Here is a 25,344-nt window from a genome sequence, read left to right as displayed (position 1 = left end):
AGCACAGAATGAACTGCATTTGATTAATAATAACTGTGTCCTTGTTATGAATACAAGATGTTTCCAGGCAATTTCTAAGGAGAAGAAAACATCAACCCCAAAGCCACACAGTCCAGACACGGGTGGGACTCTGCTCTAATTGGAGGTGTGGCACAGCCACGCTCTGGGCTGGTCAAGCACCAGGAAAGAGTGAATGCTCTGTCAGCAACTCCAGAATGTTCTGGAGCTGCTTGGCCATCCTCAGCCCCAGAAAATCAATGCAAGCACAGCCTAAGCATGTAAAGATGCACCTCTATTTACAAGAAATCCACGTTTAGAAATGCTGAATTATTTGATAGTGCTTTTCCCCCAGTGTTGTAATTTTTATGCTTCTCAATATGAAAAAGAAATCAGGGGAAAAAATGTGAAATTTAATTAAATTAAATGGATGCTATGCCAACCAAAATAAAAAGGCATACATGCCTGGTGAAATCTTCATTTGCCAACCAACATAATGCACCATCCTTTTGGCTTTGTCTTTAGGTAACTGGAGCAATTACAAGAATTACTTTCCCATCGGTACTACAAGAGCAGAACAATCAAAAACCCCTCTTTTTTTTCCTGCAAGCTGAGTTTATTTTACTTTTATACTACGCTACAAAACTGGCACAAAGATTTATCGGCCAAGGCAGAAGTTGTTTCTACTTACTACTAATTTTATTTTTTTTTTTAATTTATCAACAGCCAACTTGACAAGTAGGATTGTTCAAGACTGGTAAGAAAAGAGCTCAGAAAAGCTCTTGGAGCAAGCACTAGATGGAATGTCACCCTGCAAATTGAAAGGATTACAGGGTGCATCAAGCATTAAAAGGCAACAGCAACTGTACTGTTGAAATTTCTGACAAACCATAATGAGAAAAAAGGGACCTGTAGTTTTAAATAAAAGGTGACTCATCCAAGGTAAGAATGATCTGAGTAGCTGCCTTTAGCTACTGTCTTTCAAATATGAGAACCAACAGACCACCAGTTATAACAGAGTAAAAAACCTGAATAGATCTGCTATGTGGATCAAGCTCATTCCAAGCTAGGTAATCTCCTCAGGCTTTAAAAGATGAAGGAAGCAGACCACAGTTTGCTGTGTATCTTTCACATGGAAGTCTAAGTTAAAAATTATAACACTACTAATGAGAAAGCCATGAGCAATAATGGCAACTTAATGAACTTCACTCTTCCTCTTCCTTCCAACTCCTGGCATATTTTGTTTATGCACAAAAAAATAAGAAGTACCAAAAAAAAGTAATCTGCAATAAAGCAAACTCTTAACTGATCTCTCACTAAAATCAGCCTTCAAACTATGACTCATTATTTCAATGAAGAGTGACATAAGTAATGGAAATTATTCCACAGGCCAAGTTTGTACTTAAAAATTTATTTTCTTTTAAAAATTTTCACATTTAATTTCTGATCCACCAGTTTGTCTCTCTTTGATAGGAACAAGTGCTGCTCAAACAGAAATCTGATCAACCTCAGTTCTCCAAACATGAGGCTCAGGTGAGGATCTAATGCACAGTCTAGATGAGGGTCTCAGTCCTTTATACCTACGTTGTAGTGAAGAAAATAAAGTGCTGCTTAACTTACCTTAATAAAAATTATTTATATCTTTCTAATTTCAAAAGTATTAACATAATTCTGCACTAAATCTGATGTAAGGTAATAAACCTGTGGATTCAGTTTTGCACCAATGACTAATCTAGCAGAGACAGAAGTGCATAGTATTCCTCTAAGAAACTACTGCTGTTACTCATTGACAGTAATGAGTAACAGTAAAAATAATGAATAATAGTAATGATTAAGATGAAAAATGACCAGTAATAATAACAACCACCAGTGTTCTCATAGCAGGTGCCATTGGGCTGACTACACAATCAATTCCATAACCACCCCACTGCTGGAAAACAGAGCTGAAGCACATCTGCTAGCTTCAAGATGACCCTCACTGCACCACTGCAGTGGTATTTTAACTGACTTCACACCCACGTTTTCTTCAGAAAGCAAGATTTATTACCATCTGCCTAACAAGTGAACCCACACGTTTAAGAGAAGGCCTTCCAGCCTGACACGTTTAATTCCAGCCATTAACAGTTGAGATCAATGTTACTCCTGCAGCACTGTTTAAAAGTTTAATGGGATGATCGTTAGCAGTGCATCTGAGCTGACTGCACGGAGAGACATCGATGCTCAAACCTTTGTTACACCCTTGCACGTACCTGCTCAGTGTCTTCCAAACATAAACAAAACTCCTGCCCAGCTCCCTTGGACTTATCTCTGACGAGAGAAACTGAGTATGATGGTCTTTGCCAGCTGGGCGGAAAAACCTTAAAGCACCAGCCAAACGCAGCTACTAATGAATGAAACATAGACCAAAATCCAATAGTTACAGTGTACTGTTTATGCCAGTAGGCAAAAATACAGAGGCATCCAAGTCTGGAGAAGGCAAAAAGTCCAGGTTCAAACTCCAGAAACTTCAAATGGGAGATATGATGGCCCAGGAAATTTATGGCACACACAGAAATAATCTGATTTAAATAAACAACAATTACAGAATCTCAGTAATTTCATAAGGAATAATAAAAAACTAAAATTTCAGCTTAAATGAGTTTGGAGTTTAGACACTGGAAATATATCAGAGTGCGATTATTCAACACATAAATATGTTTAAAATTACTGGAAAGACAGGGCAAGCTTTGTTTACTTACTGACTTCTACAAACTATTACCAACTAACTCACAGAAGCAAAATCTGCCTCAAAATCTTGAGTTAGAGAAGGCAAAGCTAAATAAAATCATCAGTGTAAGAGAATCAGTACTGCCACTTCCTTTGTGTGGCAGCATCCCCACCATTCAGCTGACTTGTACCTTTTTTTCTATATACACAAGCTTGACATTTTTGCTCCACAGAGCTACAGGAAGCAAGAGCAGGTAACTGCTGCTCCCAACATAACAGTAGCGCTTGTCACTCTCAGCCTTTCATTCAAAAAAAAAAAAAAAAAAAAAAGGCTGGGAATTTCATGCACCCTTTTACTGCTTTCTTGCATGTATTTTCAAAGAAACATATAAGCAAATGTAGGAAATTTCAGCACCAAGACGAGAGGGGAGGAAGAGACAAAGAGAAATTTAACTCCCCTGAAGACTTTGTTTCTTTAGCAGAAATACTGATATGTTTGACTGATTAAATATTCCATGAAGAGGTTTAAGAACAACTTACAAAACCAGAGCCCAGTCTTTCACTGCATACACACACATACCCGAATTTGTCACTCACTGGTCTCATCAATTTGAGCCAAATTACCCTTGGCATCAAACTGACAAATGCTTTTCATCCAAAATTTAAACAGAGCCATAAAAATGCCAGGTATTTTGCAGTGTTATGTTACATTGGGCAGCAGTAGAGAAATTTGAAGCCAAGCACAGAGAAGATGGGACCAACAGTGACGTTTGACAGCAGTTTGCAAGAACAAGCCACAAGAGAAAGTCATCACAAGACCACAACTCAGAGCACATGGAAAAGAATACCAGGCCACTGAGAAGAAGGTTCAAAAAATTTTAAGGCTTTTAAATCAAGCAGAACTGTAACTCCTAATATCAAATTATGAGTGCATTAGAATGTGAAAAACCCAGCAAATAAATTTTACAGTTGAGTACTCCAATGAGTACTCCTCATACATCTTCCTTTTTAAACAAAAATATTTACACATTTGCATCACATGCTTATCCCCAACAGCAAAAAGCAATTAAGAATCTGTCCGACTATGAGCAACAAAAAATAACAGATGATAGCAGAACCACTTCCTCTAGTTATTGCTGAAGATTTCAGACTAGGACAACTTCCCCTTACATCATAGTTTTGTATGCAATTATTCTGTTTAGAAACATAACTCTGAAATCATGAATGTTGAAACAAGCTACTTTTCTTTCAGTCTTTCCTCTTAATAGTGCTGTGGTTGAAGAAATTTGCCACAGGAATGCTATGTGTCTATTGTCTCACTGAAAATTTGGTAGCATTTTTGCAGGGACTTCTTAAATACGCAATCCAAGTGCATCTCCATATATTGGATGCTCCACATATGTAGGTCGTGCAGTGTTCCCACAGCGTTTCAGGCTGTACTAAAGAACAAATATCACGCAGCTCAAACAGAATTCTTCTTAACTTCTCAGCTACTTCCATTTGTGTTGCAAAACAAAGGGGTTGTATTTTGGTGTTTTGTGAATCATGATGCCCACACAAAGTACATGTCTACTCCCACAGGAACTGTTCCAAATGACTGGTTTTCCTCCCAAAATACTTATCAAGTGTTATTGATTTCCAAGTTTTGGAGGAATTACCCTGTATCTGAAAGAGCAATAAAGCTTAAAAGCAACAAAGACCTATGTGAAATCTACCAGAATTCTTGCTCTGGGCTTCCCAGTTTTAAAAATATTCACTCAAAGAATGTGACCACCCACAATCCTCACACATAACAGTGACATTGATAAGAACTACAACACAATATACATTTGCTGAAGTGTGAAAGAAACGACAAGACAATGTCTTCTAGGAATGCTGAATAATTTCTGTGAAGTTTTGAGGACAAAGCTTGACACAATTAGAGAAAAATACCCTGAACAAAGTGCCTGAAAATGTAATAGCTGTTTTAGCAATGCAAAATATTAAAGACATTTTTAAAAAACAATTGGAAAAAATTCATTCATAGTGTTAAAAAATGCATACACTTTGCTTTCATGTTTCTTATTATCACTTTAATTTTTATCTCTACGTGAGAAGAATTATCCCAGGAAACCAAGAAACAGCAACATTCAGTTACTGAGAAATATAAACAGCTACTGGCACACTTTGACCTCCCTGGCCCTCACAACTCTTGAGTATTATTTAGGTTCATTTCTGAAAGTAATAGTCAAGAAATAAACTTGGTTCCATTATAGGCACATCAGAACATTATTTTGTTTACAGTCAACCAGGCAAATTACATACAAATAATTAACCAATGCTTCTAATAGTCAGAAAAACAATATCATATCTGATACTGAGAAACTGAGTTGAAAACATTTTCTTTTTCCCCAAAACTGCACTAAGTAAACTTCAAAAAGCAATAACTAGCTTCAGTCTGAATAAAAATGTATAGAATGCTTAGTGTTTATTTCTTTGCAGTTTTGAAACCTGGTGTGATAGCAAGGCAAGTGCTTGAAAACCACAAAGTATCAACATCCTCCTGCTAACAACAATACATAACAATTTCAATATATGTCTGAGCATAGCTTTAGTCCTGACTACATTGTAGTTGTTTCTCTAATATAGACAAAATATATCAAACTAAGTATGCTGATAGGGTGGGGTTTGTTGTTTGTTTGGGGGTTTTTTGTCACAATGACAGAAATTTCAGGAAATTAAATTATTTGTTAAAATGTTAAATGGACTTACAGTAGGTGATGTATACGCATATGGATTATCCAAAAAGCAGGTTGATTTTAGCCACCAATCTTCTCTTAAGGTAAATGCTGAATCCAGTCTAGCTTAGCATTAAGTCACAGGGAATTTTTGTCAAATATATACTGAAATCCCAGAAAAGGATATTTATTTTTCCTGAAAATCACTATAGCTTTCACTACTTCAACTGCACTGAAAGACCAACACAGAAATTTAGCAGCAGAAGCCCTCACAGATGCAAACTCTGCAGGAGACTTGTTTGGCAGAACAGAGATCACTATCCTGGCACAAATTACACACATACCTCACTGCAATGGTTCATTCTCTAGGTATTTTATGTGGCTGCTCCCCAAAGAAAACTCCAAAATAGTTCAAAAATGTAACTGCCTAGAGGTTTAAAGCCTTTGTGGTCTGCAATGTAGATACAGATATACTGTGTGTCTTTTTAAAGGTTCTGCTACCTGAACACAGTAAATACAGGTAAAAGCTGAATGAAACAAACATCCTGCAATCTGAAAATGTTTTTGTGAGAAGATGTTTCTAATCTCCTGCCTCATTAGAATGTTCTGAGTCTTAAAACAGAAGATCATCCTGCATCGATTAATAAAGTTTTTGATGTATTCGCATACAACATCACTAACTAGTCAGATATTTTACTGACTACAAAAACAATCCTATGTTCAATAACCAAGCACAAGTTTTCAATGTATGGCTAGACTTAGTGTAACAGTAAACTGGCTTACTCCCCCCACCTCCTTTTCACTGTGTCAAACCATCAGGAAAAGAAACCTAAGCTCCATTCATCACACAACCAGAAGTAATCTATCTTCTGTGTCTCAACCGTTATTTCATACATGGATTGAGACTATTACATATCCTGTAGCAAAACACTAAAACATACGTTATAGCTTGACTATTTCTGAAGACAGAGAAAATATTTCTGGCATGTGAGACTAAAATAAATGTACAGTTTATGGTCACAACTGCAAACACCTAATCCTACTAAATCAAACCCCAGACTCAATAATTACTACAATTAATGAATCCAAAATTCAAAAGATATCAAATTTCACTTACAGAAACACAGAGCTGGACACAACTTTTATCTGCCTTCCTCATCTTCTAGCATCCTTCCACCGATATCTCAATAAACTTTACACTTAACTAAACTTACAACTATAACTCTTTCCCACATTCAAAAATGTCAACACGAATGCAACTTTTACACATTTTACATTAATGCAACTTTACACATTTTACATCAGTGCAAGGTATTTATCAGTTATAGGGTGTAAACAGAGTCGTTATCCTATCCAGACAACCAGGAATTCAAACTGCAGAAGCTTACGATAACATTTCCAGATAGCAGAATGTCCCGTACTGCTACCCCTCCCCAAATTTTCATAATTACCAAGGTTTATAAGAAAATATAAAACCAGACCCAAAATAATTATTCCAAAATAATGGAACCTCGGTGCAAGCGGACGCCAAACCCCTGCCCGAGCCTCAGGATCCCGCACAGGACAAACACCCCGGCTCGCCCACCCCCAGCCGGCGGCACGGCCGCTCCGCCGCCGCTCCCGTGACACCCGGGCGGCGCCCGGCTGGCCGCCCCCTTCCCTTCCCTTCCCTCCCGGGGCTGAGAGCTGCCCAGCAGCCCCGGGGAACGGGACGCCAGGGCACGGGCTGGGCTGCAGGAGCCCGGGAGCCGCCCGGCCGCCGGCTTTGGAGCTGGCTGTGCGTGTGACACCCACCGACCCAGCCGCTGGCTCCGGGGGTGATCCAGCACTTTTCGGGCGCAGGCCTCGGGCAAGCACAGCCCCGCAGGACTGCCGCTGCGCTCGGCCCTGCTGCCCCTTCCCACAGCCGCTGCCGCCCCTGGCCTCCCTCAGCCCGCGGTACCTGCCGGCCGCAGCGCTCCCGCGGCGCTCTGCGGGCTCGGCCCGTCCCTCCGCCCGCCCTCCTCCAGCGCGGGGGGGCGGCGGGTCCTACGCCCGAGCTGCCGCCGCCCGCCGGCGGGGAGGGGGGAGGAAAGGGAGGAGGAGGAGTATGAGGGCGACTCCGGTGCTCAGGGCTGTGCAATCGGGCCCGGAGCCATCGAGCGCCCGCGGCGGCCGGGAGGAGGCGGGAGCGGCCCGGGGCGAGTGCCGCGGTGCCGGAGGGGCAGAGTCAGCGCCCCGGGGCGCTCCGAGGCTCGCAGCCGCCGGGGCGATCAGCGGCTCTGCGCTAGCGGGGCGCAGCCGGGGGCTGCGGTCCGTGCTGCCCCACCAAAAACAGCAACAAAGGATCCCGCCTGGTGATGCTTCGTGAAGGCAGCTCGGCTGGCACTGCTGGGATTTGTACCTGGCTGTGATCACTGTCTGCCATGGCTTCTGATTTCCTCCCCGCCCCTCAGGCATCCACGTCCGTGCTTCCCTGGGAGGGCCCCCGGGCACTCCACAGGACACTTATAGGAACACGCCCTTCATGTTAAGCGTTCGCCGAACCCAACATTTGCAAAGTTGTTACTCCTGGGTTTCATCAATGTAAGCCGTGATCCCAAATCGATATGGAATCCCAAGTCAAGAAGTTATTTTGTGTCTTACAGACAAGGTCAGCTGAAACGCCTCCAGGAATTTCACCTCATTTCTCCTACTGCATAGGTGGTCTAGCTGGAGGATGTTGCTTTGTTACTGGGAATTACTTCCACCCTTCCAAATTTTAATTAGCAAACTCACTGGTCATGAGGAAATATCCATTGGAGGGGTTTTCTTTAATGTATTCTGGGATCAGTTTAAGTTCTATCTTAATAAGAGGAAAGTATGTATCTCAATTGTTTTTTTAGTTTTAAAATAAACAAACAAAAATCTTGTCATTTTCCAGCTGATTCCCAGCCATGTTTGGAATCCAGGACCCAGAAGTCTCTCCACAAGCCTGTGTTTTCTGGGACTATCTTCTTTTAACTTGTGCAAACAGAATCTCAGAATCATTAAGATTGGAAAAGACCTGTAAGATTGAGTCCAGCCTTTGACTGATCACCACAATGTCTACTAAACCATAGCACTAAGTACCATGTTCAGACATTTCTTGAACTCCTCCAGTGATGGTGACCCAATTCCCTCCCTGGGCAGTCCATTCCAATGTTTAATGACCCTTTCCATAAAGAATTTCTTCCTGGTGTCCAACCTCCCCTGGCACAGCTTGTCTCTTGTGCTGTCACTGGTGGCCTGGGAGAAGAGGCTGACCCTCACCTGGCTCCAAGCTCCCTCCAGGCAGCTGTAGAGAGGGAACTGTTGTGGTGAGGGAATAATGCCTGGGACACAAAACCATAGGAGCAGAAATTGTGTCTAAACCTTGCATAAGCTTGTACATTCAACTTCACATCGGTTCAATATGTAAAGTTTACATGCAGGGGATCCTCTGTGAACATCTGTACTCAGTTATGCAGATTATACTGCTGAGAAATATTTCAAAGAGAACATGCAGGGCTGCCTGATTACACTGTGCTGTAGATGCCATGAGCACTGGGCTGCATTACCATATATAGACACTTGTTTCATTTTTACTAAACTGACTGTGATAAAAAACATGAGCACTGATGCAATGACCTTTTAAAAAAATTCTGGCAATGGATGTGGTAATGAAGAATATGCTTCACACCTGAAGCAGGAAATTATTTACATATAATGTTTCACAGGAATCAACTCCAAAAAGTCGTACTGATGTAAAGGTGTTAACCTGTATTCAAAAATCACATACATTCCCAGGAAAGAATTATCTGCTAAGTTAACTTTATTTTGATCAGGAGCTGAATTGCTGTTACTAATACAGTTTAATTTAGGAACAAATAAACAACCCCAAATCTAGAATAATTTTGGAAGATTATTGCTGTTATTATCATTATTATACCTATTATTCACTCTGTTATGGTAGCAGGCAGAGACCAGCTCAATTCTCATAATGCTGAGTGTTACATGAACACAGGGCAAGACAAAACATCATTCATTAAGAAGTAAAGACTTGCTCAGTTTTTCCCAGGATTATCTTGCCCCGCCCCCCAGGACACATGATATCCAATCTAAGTAATGCTTTGTTAATGCTAAACAGATATGAATCAATTGGAATAACAAGGCATATTGATGCAGGATGCTCCTTCCTTCTCTGGGTACATCAGCTTTAGGGTTCCTTTGTGCCAGCACTGATTACATAAGGGTAAGAGTCTGTCTTCATTGGATTTATAGCTAACCTTAATTTTTACTATTATTTTTCCCTAAACTGGTCAACAGTCTGTTAGCCATGCACTGATTCAAATTAGCATCTACATTAGCAGTTATGCATGCTATTTTTTCCCCATTTGCAATCTGAAATTTAAAAAAAAATGTTGTGCAAATTTATTGTAATTTGTTCTAAACCAGAAAAAATAGGGCAATTAGATGTGTTCACCAAGTATTAATTCAATTTTCCCTTTCCCCATTAGTCCTGACTGTGCTCCAATAACAAGTTACTTAAGAAAATAAGCAATGGCAAATAATTGAAATGCTCAAAGCTACTGATCAGTCTTCTCATTAGTCTATTTTGGTAAAGTGGGTTGACTGATTTAGAGCATGAGTCAGTTCTGCCATACAAATTCCAGACATAGTAGAATATCTATACAGTCACATATGCCTCTGAGCTAAATATTTTCATTCTTTCAGCTTTATAATCCTCAGTGACTCTAGAGGCAGAAAAAAGAATGTATGCCTTTGAATTCAGTGGGACTGTCCACGCATAAGTAAGAATCAGGACTAGGGGCCTGATTTGAATCAAATGTTACATCACCAAATAATTACATAGCAAACAAAACCAAATTCCATTATATTTTAAAATAATTAAGAAGGGATATCTTTATATTAATTATTAGAGTAACCATTTAGTTTTACTTTCTGGAGGCATGTAGAACCCAATACATTTTGGCCTGTCCTAGCTTTTGCAATGCTTTAGGTACCAATATTGCTTTTTTTACACATTGAATATCAAAAATAATGTATATTTGTATGCTACAATACTGCTAGGCTTCTTTTTATTACCAACACGATTCCTTTTTGTGCTATCACAAAATGCAAGGCCTGAATTCCTGCCAAGCAATTACACAGTTCTACTGTTATTTTAAATCCTAAAATGCAAATAAAAGTATTATGCAGGCCTAGATAATGTTAGATACAGCTACCAAAACGGAAGGGGGAAATAAGTAAGTTAGATCTAGAGATGGATTGCCAGCCAAAATACTAAGGCCTCCCAAAAACCTTTTACACTCAACGTTAATCCAAAACTTTCATTGCCAGTCTCTTTTCTAATGGAACACATCTAAATAGCATTAAGCTCCTTTCTTGCACATTTTTAACACATACTGCTGCAATAGGGCATCTATTATGGCACTTACACCAGTAAATATAATTAAGGTGAATGGAAAGCAATGTTAAATTCAGAGTCATGAGGTACATATGAACTAGAACAGTAAGACAGGAATGCCATTTATTTGCTCTCCCGTGCTGTCTGGATCACTCCTATTTTAGAAATACTATGAGGTGTTATTTGTACTGATAACACACTGTGCATTGAGGTACTCAAAGTGCTCTGTGAGCATTAGCTTAAGTCACATTTGTGAGGCAGAGGCCGAAGTAGGAGGTAGTGAAAGGCAACTTCCTGTAGCTCCAACAAAGGTGAAGAGAGGTAAAAGCGTACTGCCTTCTAATGGAAAAAGAGGATCAGAGATAATGTTTTACTTTTAGTGAAAGGGGGAAAACCCAGTGGTTTTAAACCTATTTCCCCTCGTTTTCACTCTTTCTTTTCAGATCACAGATGGAAAAAGTGGAGCAGAAAATTGCTTTGCCCAAAGCCACACACTGGCAGTAATTGAACTAGAAGACAGCATTGGTTTAAATAGAGAGTGTGCAATACATTCATAGTATTTGGGGTATTCTAACTGCTGTTCTTTCTCTTGTCCACATACACCATTTACTTTTCAGCTGTAATTGCATGGGACTTCTGATAACAGAATCTTTTGGGAATCTCAGGGGGTTTCCCAAATTCTGAGTTGCTTTCAAAAAGCTTCAAGAAACAAAGAAGGACAAAATAGGAAATACCAAATTCATCAAGTTTTAGGTGCTGTTTCCCCAAGAAATACATTAAGGAGGAAGCTATGCTTTCTGTTCTTGTCCAGCAATTGTGACTCCGATGTCTAGAATAAAGCAGCTGGTGGATCTCCCAGACAACCCAGTCCTGTCCCACTGTGCTGTGCAATACATTAGCCAGTGATGGTCATTGTTTTGTTCCATGTGTGGTCTTAAGGATCAAGACACTGAAAACAAAAATAGATAGCCATTTACTAGATGATAATTGAGATGAAAAGAATTTAAGAAATTAAGTCAGTCACAACAGAGTTTGATGGCAGACCTCAGGTAATGAATTCCTGCGCGTTTGTGGAGATCACTCTATCTCTCTGTGGCATACTGCTACTCCAGCTTCCAAAGAGAAACAATGTCTTTGAAGGAGTCTGTTTAGAAGACAGAAACAGAAACTAAAAGCAAAAAATAACAGAAGCTTAAAAGAGTCATCCCTCCTTCTCCAAAGAAACTGTTTTTATACTAGAGGTGAGACTGAGGTTCAGCAGATCATACTTTTAAATCCAAGTAGATGTGAAACTTTGCTCTTGAAGAGGAGCTAAAGAGCAGTTGTTGCATTGAGTCACAATGAAGAATTTTTGTGGAGCTTTTGTGGTAAATGAGATCAGACATAACAGATGCATTAAAAGACCCGGTGAAAAGCACCACAAAGGCTGGCTGATATCCAGCAGCCCATCAAGTGGCTGCCATTTCAATATGGGGAAGTAACTATCTGCAGAAACTTGTTACTTGTGCAAAATCTTGTTACAGGCAAAAAGAAATCCACCCTATATTTAGAGTCACACCAAATTTATTTTAATTGCAACCGTAGCAATTTAATAAAATCATTATTATCAGTCCAAATATAATTATTGCAGAAAAATAAAGGAAGTAAAAATAAAGAAACTGTATAGAAGGTCTCAATAATAATAATAATAATACATTAAAAATTGTTATGCACACACTATTTAGTACCTACCCTCACCCCTGTTCCTGGTGTCATGCTTGACCTTTCACCTCCTTGTATCTTCCACCTTGTAGAGGGAGCACAGTGGATCATCAGCATCTGGAGTCCTGTGCCTGCAAGAGTATAATGTTGATGTTTATGATTTCTTCTCTCCTTTTTTTGTAAATATCTCTCACTTGCGGTTCTTTTTATACATTTTCTAATAAAGTTTTACTCCTTGCTTTTATTTACTGGCCGGCAACTATGTATTTTTCTTTTTGTTCATCTTAAGTGTTTTGTTTTTTGTTTATCTCATATTTTCTTCTCATTCTTTTTTTTTTTTTTTTTTTTTTTTTTTTTAATCCCTAAGAATAGTTTTGCCCATCTCCAGGTTTGTATTTCTTCAACTGACCATTTGCAAGTTGTTTATAGCCTGGGGGTGTCCAGTGCCAGCCTGTGCTCCATCTATTACTATGCCATGCCTCTACTTTACACTGCAGTTGGTGTCTTCACTTCTCAAAGTTCCTGCTGTATTAATGGGCCTATATTTCTGTACCCTGTAACACCATGTTAGAGCCTTAAACACGGTGTTACAGGATACAGAAATATAATTCTACGCAGAATATATACTAATTATTAGTATCTATATAACCACTGTGATTACACATAAAAAAAATTAGCTGTAGCCTCCTGTCCTTTGAAAAAAAAAATTGTTACAGCCAAATCAAATAAAACCAAAGCTCTGAGAAGCCTGGGGAAAGTTCCTGTGATAAGCCTCCCTCCTGAGCTCTTGGAACACTTGGTACAAAGCTTGTGGACTGTCACTAGCAGTAGCAATACAGTTGCAAGTATTACCGGGCTACATGCTGTTTATTAATTTCCAATTCTGGATTAATATCTGTGTGTTGTAAATTCATATGTTGCATACTCTATGTAGCAGTAGAGGTAAAAATTTCCAGAAAGGGCATGGGAAGGAAGCAGGAATACTGCTGACTAGAAAACAGGCTATTGCCCCTACACTCATCAGTGAGTGGTTACGAGCCCCGTTCATAGTCCACATGTGCTCAGCTTCAACACACTGGGTGTGTGCGCTGCAAACAAGGTCACAAAAACCTGATATTGCAAATTCCTGCGTGGCAGTTGAATCAGAGACATAACAGCAAAAGGACAACTCCTCACTTCATAGGTTATTTCAAGGAAGTGGGAATATTAAGCATCTTCTAATAGATATTCTCTAAGTATAGAACAGGACAATTATATGAGTTTTTGCCTAGTCATATTACAAAAACTATTTAAAGCAGAGTCAGGTCATCTGTTTAAAGCATATATTCATGGTTGGAGGGAATAAACATTTGGCTTAGAAAAAGTAATTTTGATCAATTTTTTTTATCAGTAGGGTCCAGCATGTTATTCAGAAATGCTTCCTTCAGTAAATGGATTGTGAATCAATAGCAGATATAAATAAAGCAGTACAAAGGGCACAGCATTCAACAAGCTGCCAATCCCTCGAGCTGAGGATGGCAGAAATCAGTATTCCAAGATGGATACACAAATAAATCAGAAATGGGCAGATAATAGATAAATATTCACCTTTTTACAAAAATTTCAGAGTTCTGTCTGGTCCTAAGAACCACTGAAATGTACATTAATTCTTATGTGCTTTATATGACAGACTGCTATGAGATGGAGTTTAGTTTGAAGTCTGTTTTTCACTAAACATTTTCAAGCTTATCTCTCTTAGAAACCTTAGAGTTCTTTAAATATAGAGAATTAATTGCCAGGCTGCCAAAGATCTTTCTGGAGACAGGAAGTAAAAGCTGCAGACTTTGTATTATGTCTCAAAGAATCAATTCTTGAGATACACTAAATACCCACAATTCCTCTAAGGTCTGTGGAAAGTGGCATTACTCAGCACTTTTTAGGATTTGACCTCCAACAGAAAGAGGAATTACAATGTTTTTTCAAGCACACAGATCATAATGAATTTGTATTAGTCATTTGCATCAGGACAAAATTATTTAAATGTTGCTAGTAGGAACTTTGAACATGACTCATACTGTGTCTGTCATAACTGTTAATTATTAATGAATAAATATGTCATTTGGGTCCTAATAGCTAATATTTCCTGGCCATTTGTGTAAATGGTTGTTTTCAACTGTGAGAATGTCAGTTGCCAGGAATTCAGTAGCCTTAGATATTTCATAATTATTAAGAATATATTATGCTAGCCTGAAAAAAAAATCTCATTACTCTCTTATGAAAACTGCAAGTTTCATATCTGTTAAAAAATGGGATTCTCATGGTGTAGTTTGAGCCTACAGATTATACATTCATTGTTTTGTACAAAATGAAGATAAGGACAGAGTATTTGTAACTACTGGCCTACAATTTAGGATTGTGCAAGCTGTCATCCTCACTAACCATAAGGTTTTACATTTCTTCCAGAATAATTTCTAATCCAAATAGCAATTCATATAATTGCTGCAAACCATATAAATGTCTGATTCCACTTTGAACCATTCAGAACCATTATGCTGGATTAAAAAGAGAAACTTGATTCACAGGATGAACACATTTGTATCAGTTTTGAATTTGCCACATTTTAATATAGCTGTTCTGTTCTTACTGCCTTTCCAGCTAGAATTTCCCATTATATCTTCTTAGCACCATCTGTTAATAATGTTTATAACAGAACTGCATAGGGGGTCAGCTGGGAAGGGAGCCCCAAATGTACCAACACTGCCTATAAAAGGAAAGCTAGTCTCTGCCTAGCAGCTTCAGTGGACAAAAAGCTGGAAGGAAGCAATAGGGGCAGAAGGAACAATGGGATGGCTGCGTACATTGTACCATCTTTATTTTTGTTGGCATTTGAATGTTTCTGTTCTTTTCCTGAGGCTCTGTTATGAAAGAATTGAGTAGACAGCAAGACCACAGTAACAAGGACATAGACCAAGCTATAGCAGGCAGCCTATCAAAACACATCAGAGATTTCAGAATGCAAACTTCAAGCAAGCAATTTAGTGATACCGCTGGTTTCTAGACGTGCCTCACTTATTCTTCCCTGCAAAGCCCATGATCAGTCCTGCACTGCCTTAAGTCTCCCATCCTTACATACTCCAGTTGAGGGGGGTGGACTTTCTTATTTAGTACTTACTCTAAGAGGCTAAAATTCAGTTAATTTGTTTTCAATATATCAGTTAGTTAGAAAAACATTGTCATTTTATAGATAGAAAACATAAAGGTAAAAATTGATGAAAGTACATCTAATTATTCTTTTTTTATCTATAAACCATTTATTCAAGCTGTACACGTTTCATTATTTTTTAGTAAAAAAATAATTCATGCTTCATTATTTTTAGTAAAAAATTATTGCATTATCCCATTTTTGTTGATAAATATTTTGAATTATTGGATCAATATTAACAAATATTTTGACCACATTTCACATGCATATGAGCAAAAAACACATACTCATTATAGCAAGGCAGTTTCTGGCATCCTCCTATTCAATGGGATTGACAACACCAGTACAGATGAGTGAAAGCCTTTTTTAAACTATCTCCCAGGCAATCAAGTAAATTAATGCTTAGAAGAAAAAAAAAACCAAAAAACCAAAACAAATAAAAGACACCAGTACTGTATTTGGGATACAATTTATTTTTTCAAAATTCGATCAGGTGAGTGTAAGGTCCATTTGTATCCAGTTTTAACACCTGCCTGTTTCCATATGTGCCATGCTTGACAAGAACACCAGCTTCCATGCATTTGGCATTGGCAGCCAGTTCTTTTTCACACAGAGTCACAAACTGAGAATAAAGTTCCAACCCTTTTTCTTTTTCAATGTTTGCATGGTACTGCATCTTTCTTCCCTTTGGTTTACCACCTAGGGTAGCTTGTGGTATGATGAGTACATCGCCTGGTAAATCAAGAACAGAGACAAACTCGCCGTTTTCATTTTCACTTAATTTAACATTCAACAGTGTATCAACTGCAAATAAAAATAAAATAAGAGTTAGTATTACTGGAATGACTTAAACAGGACACCATAAACAAGATCCAACAAATATTTTGCCAAACCACTGAGTAAAAGAAACTGTTTATTAAATGAACTGAAATATGGACAATCAATAACTACTTAACCAATTAATATGTCTGAGTATTGTGAGGAATGTGAAGGATATTAATATTATATGTCTAAAGTTTTATTTTTGGGGGGAGTGACTGGCTATCTAAAATCCTAAAGTTGATTCTAGTTGGACACCCCCAAAAGAACCCAGGATGCAATTAGTGAGCCTTCCTTAATTGCTTGATACTCAAATAAGTAGCTTTTGCACAACACTGTGCACTGTAGGACACACCACCCTCAGTGCACTTTGGAGAGTGTTCTGCCCTGACCCTCTTTTCATTCTGGTAGCAGCAGTTTGCAGCAGGACCCAGCACTGATCTGAGCTGAAAGCACAGCTCCATGGTTTGGTCTCCAGTAGAGCAAGTGTCCTTCAGTGCTCCACTTTGAGACGTGCAGCTACCAGTTTGTCACTTGAGACAGGAGGTGGGCAGGAAGGTCAGATGCAATTTGGCTTATAAGCCAGAGCATATAAACTTGCAAATAAAATCAATGCATTTACTAACTTTAGATTTTTCTGATGTTTCTGTAACAAATCAAATCATTACCCAACTCTGCCAGAGTTGGGAGGATACTAGTCATGCCTCCAAACCCTAAACATAAATGTTTAATGTTGTTAGAAGCAAAAACAGCTGAGTTGTGATTCAGGAACCAAACCCACAAACTTAAACAGATTCAAAATATATTTAGGAAATATATTCTCTAAGAGAGGCACTCAAGAAGGATGGTCCTAGATCAATCTCCTGATAGGAAACAGAACTTTCTTTTTCTGGCCTGTTTTAGCTGCCCCACAGCTAAAATGTCAAGCAACATTCTCATGGAACTCTCCCTAGCACAAAATAAATTTTTATATCATAAATATTTAGCATTACAAAAAGACTGTGCCCTCCAAGACCAAGAGAGAACCCCCCAGGAGTTGCTCTCAGCATTTTTAATAACACCTGTACTTGTGCACTGCTGATGTCAGCCAGTAGCCTGAAACAGACTGAAATAGTGAAATATTGTTATGCAATCTTTAGCCAAATCACTAGTATCAGCCAGCCAAAGAAAAGGGGCACTTTTATCTGGAATATGCAGCATCACAGAATTTCCCAGTGCTACTGATGGAGGAAAGGAGGGAAAAGAAATTACATAGAAGTAAAAAAAAAAACAAACCCACAAAACAGAAAAAAAAATCAAGCCAAAACAGCATTGGGTAAAGACAGAAATTGCTACTATTTGATCTTATCCACAGCATCTTCTCTGCTTCAATGTAAATGTTAAAGTGCATGTGGAGAAGAAGACAAGAATTGCAGACGTTGCTGTTGTTACTGCACACGCTAAAAGTGTATGTAAGCAGCACTGAAGTGAGATGGGAGACACTGTTTCATTATCCACACAACTCCCTCTACCGGCTATGATTTTAAATATCCTGCACATACAGTGACATCAATGGTAAAACACTTATCAAATCAAGCCATGAACTATTTGAAATTCAGTTCTGTCCTGGACTGAAATTATTGCCCGACACATGTACTATGTTAAACAGCAGGTGCAGCATTTTCTTTGTTTGCCAGAATGTTATTAGGGAAATTTGTTTTCTAGGTTGGTCATGAGGCATGGACAACTGTCAAAAGCAACAAGACAGACCAAACTGCTCTTTCAGCCAGATAATTGAGTTAGAATAATGCCATCTCATGGCTTATCCAAATGGCTGCTACCTTCTCTGCCTCAACGGCTCTTCTTCATTTTCAAACAACACAATAACGTATAGGGATTATATCATACCAATTTTTGGGACAAGATCCTCATCAGCACCTTTGAAGAAGCATATGTAGATAACAAGCCCTCTCTGGATCTACAAAAGATTACAGAAAACTATGTCAATGTTTCTCATTATCTATGATGCATGCTTATCATTAAAACGATCAAAAATGACAAAACCACGTAACAAAGTTTTAGTTATTTAGTACAGTTTCAGACATTGAGTTTACACACCACACTGTGGAAGATAAGATGTATTCTCATTATCTGCAAAATGTTTCTACATACAATTAAGACAATTTCTTAGTTCCACGGGAAGCCAAATTTAGTTGGAATGTAGAGTGTACAGTATTAACATAGACAAGGTGACAAGATGAATTAGTATATTTAAATCCAGCATAAGAAATAATTTAAGTTTTTTCCTATCAAACATACAGCTAAAATCAATTTTCAGTATGAACCATGATATTATTTCCAATTATGAAACATGAAAAAAACCACAGGACTTGTCAAAGAACTGAATTTTATTTTGATATTGAAAGTCATCTAGTACAATGTAATTCTGAAAAAACCACAGAGTCTGTTAATTAAATATTTAAATATGATGACCAACAACTGTGAAGTTGTTCAGAATATTATAAAATTGTTCATAATACTATTTATAAGCCTGGTTAAAATTTAACTGGCAAAATGGAACTTTTCAGCTGACTGGTATAAAGTAAAGGATATTGCCACATCTTTAGCATTCAGAGAAACTATTTGTAAGAACTATGTATTTGAGGGAAGAATTTGGCCTCTACTGAGGAGAAAGCACAAGGAAACTCTCGTGTAGCTTTTCTGCTCACTTGGTTAGTCCACAAGGAATGCACGTGCAACAAGGCATGCTTTATGAAGCCAAACGGACAGGCTGTGCAGCCAGCAGCAACTACGTCTCACGCACAGGTATACCTGCATGGCTTAACTTCTCTGGGAGAAATCCCAAAGTAGGCACAGGCAGACAGGATCCACAGACAGACAGGATATAAAGAAACCTCCACATTGCCTTGTCAAGAATGAGTATATTTTTCATTTTGTTGTAAGAAACATATACATCAACTTGTGAAACACCACAGAAGAGATGTTAAATAGATTAGCACAGGAAAGAGTTTATTAATACCAATGCTATCAAAGCAAAAGGATATAAAATGCAACTTTCTTAACAATACTTAAAAAAAAATATTTTCCTCTATTTGTTTTTCTCCCCAGATGATAAAGGTTTTTAGTGAAGAAATCTTAGCTATACACATGAGATCTTGTCCTTTTATTACTTCAGAGATTAAACAAAATGCTCAAGGCAATGACAGAAAAAAGCTATGCCTTCTCAACTATTTTTCTAGCGACTAACTTCTGAAAAAAAGAGAATGCTCTTTATAGCCAAAATGTCACATGCTGAGAACTTTAAAAAGCTTGAAATGGCTCCTTTCAAAACTTTTTTGTACAGTCTCACAGCAGTAACAATATTCTGCAAGCAGCTAATTTTAAAGACACAAAAAAGTAACTAAAGTGACCCCTGCAAATCCTAAGGTCAGTGAGATAAAGTAAAACAAAAATAATTATTTTTCCAGCCCCTGCCCTTATTTGATGTTTGTTTTTGAATAAACTATCACAAGATGAGACATACATATTGAAGAAAATTAGAGGGACAGGAGGTTAAATGAGAAAACAATTAATTCAGAGACAAGTTAAAGCTGATAGGGGACGCCTCTACTTATACTGCATGTTTATTTTTTTCTTCTAGAACACTTTACAACTATGATATAGTTGAAAGCTATGCCACTACTTGTAAGCTGAAACTTATGGTTTCCACTATGACTGAAAACTCTGGTTCAACATGTACAGCCGTGTTTCAACCCTTGTTAAGTCTTACGTTATTCTTTAGTTTTCTTAATTGAATAGAAGATGTAAAATTGAATGCAATTACAAGACCAAACCTAATAATAACATGTGTCAGTCTGACCTTATATCAGTGTTCCAGGTGTCCTTAGACTTGTGCTCGTTGTCAATGTAATGTGTAAACTTTCTGACCAAAGCAAAACCACTGCCATTGCTGCAGGTCCTCTGTAACCTATCAAAGCCTAGCTGACTGCTTCTCAGACTTATATTTAATGCACAAAAATTCGAGCAAAATAACACAAATAAAAAGACCATAAATTCAACTTGCTGGTGTGCAAATAGCCACTGCAAGGAACCTACTCAGTGACTGGACAGGAAAACTGTGCTCTATGTGGATTGACTGTGAGCACTAAAATGCCTACATAAATAAACCAGCAAAGCAAAATACTGTGAAACACTGGCATTTATTATACAGTGCCTTCAGTAATCATCAGATCAGGCAACCTGCTGAACCAGATCATGAAAGGCTGAAGAACCCAGCCCCAATGCCATGCAGACAGCCTTAGCAACACTGCTCCAAATGCTGCTTTTCAGCTCTTTTGCAGGAAAAGACAAATAACTGACTCCTTTCTCACCCTCCTTACTAAATACATTCATTTGTATTTTTCAGGATTTCATTAACAAAACTGAAATATATTCTGCAAAATATTATCTCTACTTTTTACTCCAAGAAAATGCAATGGATAATAAAATCAGAAATACTTTTTAATTCTTAGAAAGTCAGTTCATAAAACTACCTTACATAAATTATTCAGTGACATTTCTATTTCAAGTTCAGATTTACTACCCTCTGGGAAGATTTCTTCATATTTCTTATATTCAATGCAGCAGAGAGATTACATCATCTGCCACAGGTCACAGAACAAGTCTGTGCCTGGTATTTTGCACATCTTTTTGCCACAGTAACCAGAAAACAAGCCACGGGAAATAAGATAAGGAAAAGACAGTTTTCCTTGCACAAAGTGTAGGCACTTGTACTTTTTAGCTGAATATTCATTTTATGTTTCTTTTCTCCCACAGTTATGAAATACACCAAACCTGACCTTATTTCACCCCTACCTTTACAAGAAGAATTCTTTTTTTTCTTCCTATTTTGCTGTATACCTAAACCTTTTATGGAGGGTATATAACCAAAATTCTCCATAAACAATACATCCTTATGTGCAGTAACCTTAAACAGGCCAAAAAACTCAATCATGAAAACACAATGAAGGCAGAGATTCATGCATGTATACTCCTAACCTTTTTCAAGATAAAAAACATCCGCTCTGAAGTTCCTAAAGTACCTACAGGGGTCTCTTACAGCTCAGAAGCTACTCAAAGCCACCTACACAATATGCCACTTATACTATGCTAGAAATGTCTCGAGGTGAGGTCCTACTTTCAATAGGTCATAAAACATCAGGTTGATGTAAATAATAGTTGATGATGTCTGTACTTTTTTATTTTTGTGGTTTTGTATTGACATGCAAAAATAGGGAGTAAAATTACCCTGCCAGAAAATGTCAACAGCAAAACTTCCTTCCAATAACCTCTACAGTAGTCATACTAGAGAAAAAATGAACTTCCAGTTGGCTTTTTTCCTGCATGGTGACTAGTTCTTGTTAAAACAGACTTCTCTTAAAAAGCCCCAGGTACCCAGGAAAGATTCCCAAGTACCCATGACAAATATTAGTAAGGTTCATGTCTGAAAAATATCTGCTGGAGAACACCCAAATCTCTTTCAAATTCCTTCAGTGATATCTCCTACTTTCCTAGTGATTTGGCAAATTACAGAGATAAACTACATAACCTCCTTGCAGCAAACTTATTAATATCTCTCAACCACAACATGTACCTTTTAAAATAGTTTAAAAGAAAGACAGCAAAATTTCATTTCTGCTTTTCTGTACTAGATCTACAATTACTTTTGTGATTAGCAAGCTAGAATAGATTATTTCTCCTATAGTTTATTTATGCTGGGCTAAGTGAATTTTATTGTAATTAAGCTTATACTGAGAGGCTAATCATGCAGTATACAAAGACACACTACATCTGTGAAACACACTATCTGTGAGATGACACCTATTTCCTCCCAGTAAAACATTCTGTCTTCCCAGACCACACTGCAGATACTAGTTCTGCTGGATCCACCTGCCCCTTCTGAACAAGGAGAGAAATGGTTAAGGCTAATGTGAAAGGAAAAGAGTGTACTCTTTTCAGATGTGCTGAATGAATGCATAAACCCTTTAACCATGCTAGACCTTTCACTTTTTAAAATTTATGCAACTGACTGTATTAAGCCCCTTCTGTTGTAATAGTCTCTAAAAAGCACAAAAGACAAAACTAAAAAACCCCATGGGCTAAACAGCAGACAATGGCAGAAATGAGTTATTCTAGGGGAGGTAACACACAAGCAATGACAACTGCAGCAGGTCAGTGCATTCCAAAGGGCAGCCTTCATGCTTTGGTAAAGAGCCCTGGGCTGCCTGCACAGCACATCGACCCAAGAGTCTGCAGACCTACCTACCTGCACAAGCAGAAGACTGTGGGAGGAAAAGGGGGAAAATACAATGTTTTTCTTAACGTGAGTGGTGGTCTACATGCTAAATTTCATTTTTAGTTAGAGTTCTGGAAAAAAACCAAAGAAACCAAACATCAGAACTACTGCTGCCACAGTCCATTGCCCTACCTGGTGCTTTCTTCTCCAAGTTAACACTATCTCACAACAAACAAAGCCGACAGCTGAGCCCACCAGCCAAGGTTGCAGTGTTTCTGTGAGTGCATTTAAGAAAAGAAGGAACAACACAGAAGGGAAGCGTGTGGTCGTGGAGCAGTCATGATCCTGAAGAGACTGCTGCCTGCGGAGGATTCTGTGTAGCCCACAGGGAGAGAGAAACAGCAGCAGAGAGCAAGCGCTGTGCGCCTCCTGCTGCTCGTCCCTTTGCCGAGGGCTGCCTGCAACCTTTGCTGATAACCAGGGGGCGAGGAGAGTTCTCTGGAGTGGAAAGGGGACGAGGCTGGAGGAGGGCCCGAAGCGCAGCCCACCCGGGGGGAGCAGAGGCTGCTCCCGCCAATGTCCATACGCCCACCCTCTCCTCGCGGCGCACGGAGCGCTCTCCCGCTGCCGCCGCGGCCGGCCCCGCTCCGCGGGAGAGGGGGCGATGCCGGCGGTGGGGGGCGGCCCACGGCCCACGTTACCTCCACCCACTGCGCCTCGGAGCCGCTCTCGGGCGGCCGCACCTGCAGGCGGGCGGAGACGCTCTGCTGCAGCAGGGCCCGGGCCCGCGCCGGCCGCGCCGCCGCCATGGCGAGCCCGCAGCGCTGAGGGCGGGGCCGGGTCACGCCTTTCCGGCACCGGCACCGGCAGCGGCTGCAGCCCGGGGGTCACGGGCGGCGTGAGGGGGACCCAGTGCGGATGGATAAACGGGGGCTCATGATCCGCCCTCTCCATGGAAGGGGCTGAACGCAAGCTTTGGAACAGAATTAAACAAAGTATTTCTACAGCTCCTCTTACCGATGCCGCAGGAAGTGGGCTTTGGTTTCTTGTTTTGATGGGAAATGAAAGATCCCCTTGTCCTCTGCTGGGGAAATGTTACATGGTTATGATAAGAGCGGCATGCTGTATAGTTCATGCATGGAAAAGAAAATTTGAATATTGTTTGTTATTTCTTCTGTTCCTTACTTGTTTGTGTTTCAGGTGGCTGAGATCAGCTGGCGTATTTCTCTTCAGTAATACTGCATTGGAGCAGAGGGAACAGAAAATGCAGTTAAAAGGGATCTGGATTTGTAGTGATCCAAACCAGCTGGGAAAAAGAAGTGCATAGTTTTGAAATGAACTCCCACTGCTAATGGGAAAGGTTAAAATATTGCAAGTGGTTCTTTTATAATCTTCCACGTTTTTGGCTACATACCCTGATGCTCCTTGAGCAGCTCCAAAACTGGAAGACTTGTGTCTTTCTCCCTGCATGAATTCTGACAGAGACAAGTTCTGAACAATACTGCCTTCATTCAAGTCAGGATAGAATGATATGGAATTCAGTATCTCGCTCCAAATTCATTTCATGACTGGAGATTTCATTTTTACAACTGTGTTTTAAAATATTGTATTATTTTAAAATAAAAATGTTAATATATAGCAGTGTGAGTAAGAAGCTGAATTTTCGTACCTGGAGTCTATCATAGAGTAAGATTACCAAATATACCTATTGAACAGCAAGGGCCAATATGCACTTCTGAATAATCAGTGTTACATATAGGAATACATTCAACTTCTGTCTGCCATTTTAAAAGAAGATTCTTGATGTGTGTTCAATGAGGTTGTTCTTCCCAAAGCAAACCTTCCTGGAAGAATGGGAAATTGCACTAGGTAGTTAGTGTATGAAGTAGCTAATTTTTTTGTTAGCTGTATGATGTGTTTTTATTCAAACTCAGCTAATTTTATTTAATCTACCTTCTGTTCATTTACTTGAATGCTGTATCCCCAGACTCATTAAGAAGAGTTTAATGAGGTAGAAATCCATTTAAAATGAGAGGGTTTTCCATATATATTTGTGATATAAATTGATTGTTAAGGAAAATGGATTTCGCTACAGTCTGAGCAAATTATAATAAGCAGATTATAGAGGGCTATAATATATAAGGATATTGATTGTTATTTGGTTCTGTGCCATTGTTTACACCAGGGTATGATGGAGAACATTTATTCATGTGCAAGTTTCAATACAAATGCCTGTGAAAATTGCATAGAAAAAATGAGTACGACATCATTGTTTATGTATGGATTCTTGGTGGAATTATGTCATCTTTTCCTTGGGAAGCCAAGTAATTCTGTTGCACCTTGAATTTCTTGAATCTTACTGGCTTATTGTTAGATTAAGGGCCTCTCTTTTTAGGCCAAGGAATGCTACTAAATTTGTTGGATAAATTTTGGGCATGGATTTGGATTTGACTGTGGGTTTTATATTTAAAAAACAACACCTCCTGACATCTAAAGAATATATCCATTCATAAAAGATATTGGTATTTTTGTCAGGTACTAT

The 25,344-nt window shown here is 39.0% G+C and overlaps 2 protein-coding genes and 2 long non-coding RNA genes across 11 annotated transcripts in view; 1 reads left to right on the top strand and 3 right to left on the bottom strand.

The window, feature by feature from the left end:
- The window catches only part of HEATR5A (HEAT repeat containing 5A), a 64,124-nt gene extending 56,134 nt beyond the window's left edge, over window positions 1-7,990 (bottom strand). For 2 of the 7 annotated variants that reach the window (XM_064424021.1, XM_064424025.1), the window contains exon 1: window positions 7,363-7,499. The gene's annotated coding sequence lies outside the window, so the exon portion shown is untranslated. Of the gene's footprint in view, window positions 1-7,214; window positions 7,264-7,362; window positions 7,502-7,803 lie in introns of those variants that run through there. The other 5 variants (XM_064424018.1, XM_064424022.1, XR_010364486.1 and 2 more) reach the window with 4 other exon arrangements.
- Window positions 7,991-9,258: 1,268 nt separating this feature from the next.
- LOC135302947 (uncharacterized) lies at window positions 9,259-12,863 on the bottom strand. Its single transcript, XR_010364489.1, has 3 exons — window positions 12,559-12,863; window positions 11,872-11,995; window positions 9,259-11,776 (listed from the first exon to the last, which is right to left on the bottom strand). It is a non-coding gene; the product is annotated as an uncharacterized LOC135302947 (long non-coding RNA).
- Window positions 12,864-16,162: 3,299 nt separating this feature from the next.
- Window positions 16,163-23,746, bottom strand: DTD2 (D-aminoacyl-tRNA deacylase 2). Of its 2 annotated transcripts, none has more exons than XM_064424027.1 (3): window positions 23,546-23,746; window positions 18,416-18,485; window positions 16,163-16,513 (listed from the first exon to the last, which is right to left on the bottom strand). In XM_064424027.1, exons 1-3 carry the CDS (start codon window positions 23,609-23,611, stop codon window positions 16,188-16,190), a joined length of 462 nt encoding a protein of 153 aa, XP_064280097.1. In that variant the 5' UTR covers window positions 23,612-23,746; the 3' UTR covers window positions 16,163-16,187. The 2 variants fall into 2 exon arrangements, with proteins under 2 accessions (XP_064280097.1, XP_064280096.1); XM_064424026.1 differs by having other exon boundaries at window positions 23,504-23,745.
- LOC135302945 (uncharacterized) lies at window positions 23,661-24,959 on the top strand. Its single transcript, XR_010364487.1, has 2 exons — window positions 23,661-23,797; window positions 24,003-24,959. It is a non-coding gene; the product is annotated as an uncharacterized LOC135302945 (long non-coding RNA).
- The last annotated feature ends 385 nt before the right edge of the window (window positions 24,960-25,344 follow it).

This window comes from Passer domesticus, chromosome 6, assembly GCF_036417665.1.
Source record: "Passer domesticus isolate bPasDom1 chromosome 6, bPasDom1.hap1, whole genome shotgun sequence".
In the NCBI taxonomy this organism is placed as follows: Eukaryota; Metazoa; Chordata; class Aves; order Passeriformes; family Passeridae; genus Passer; species Passer domesticus.
Note: the sequence above shows the minus strand (reverse complement) of the source record. Positions and strands in the feature narration are given on the sequence as shown.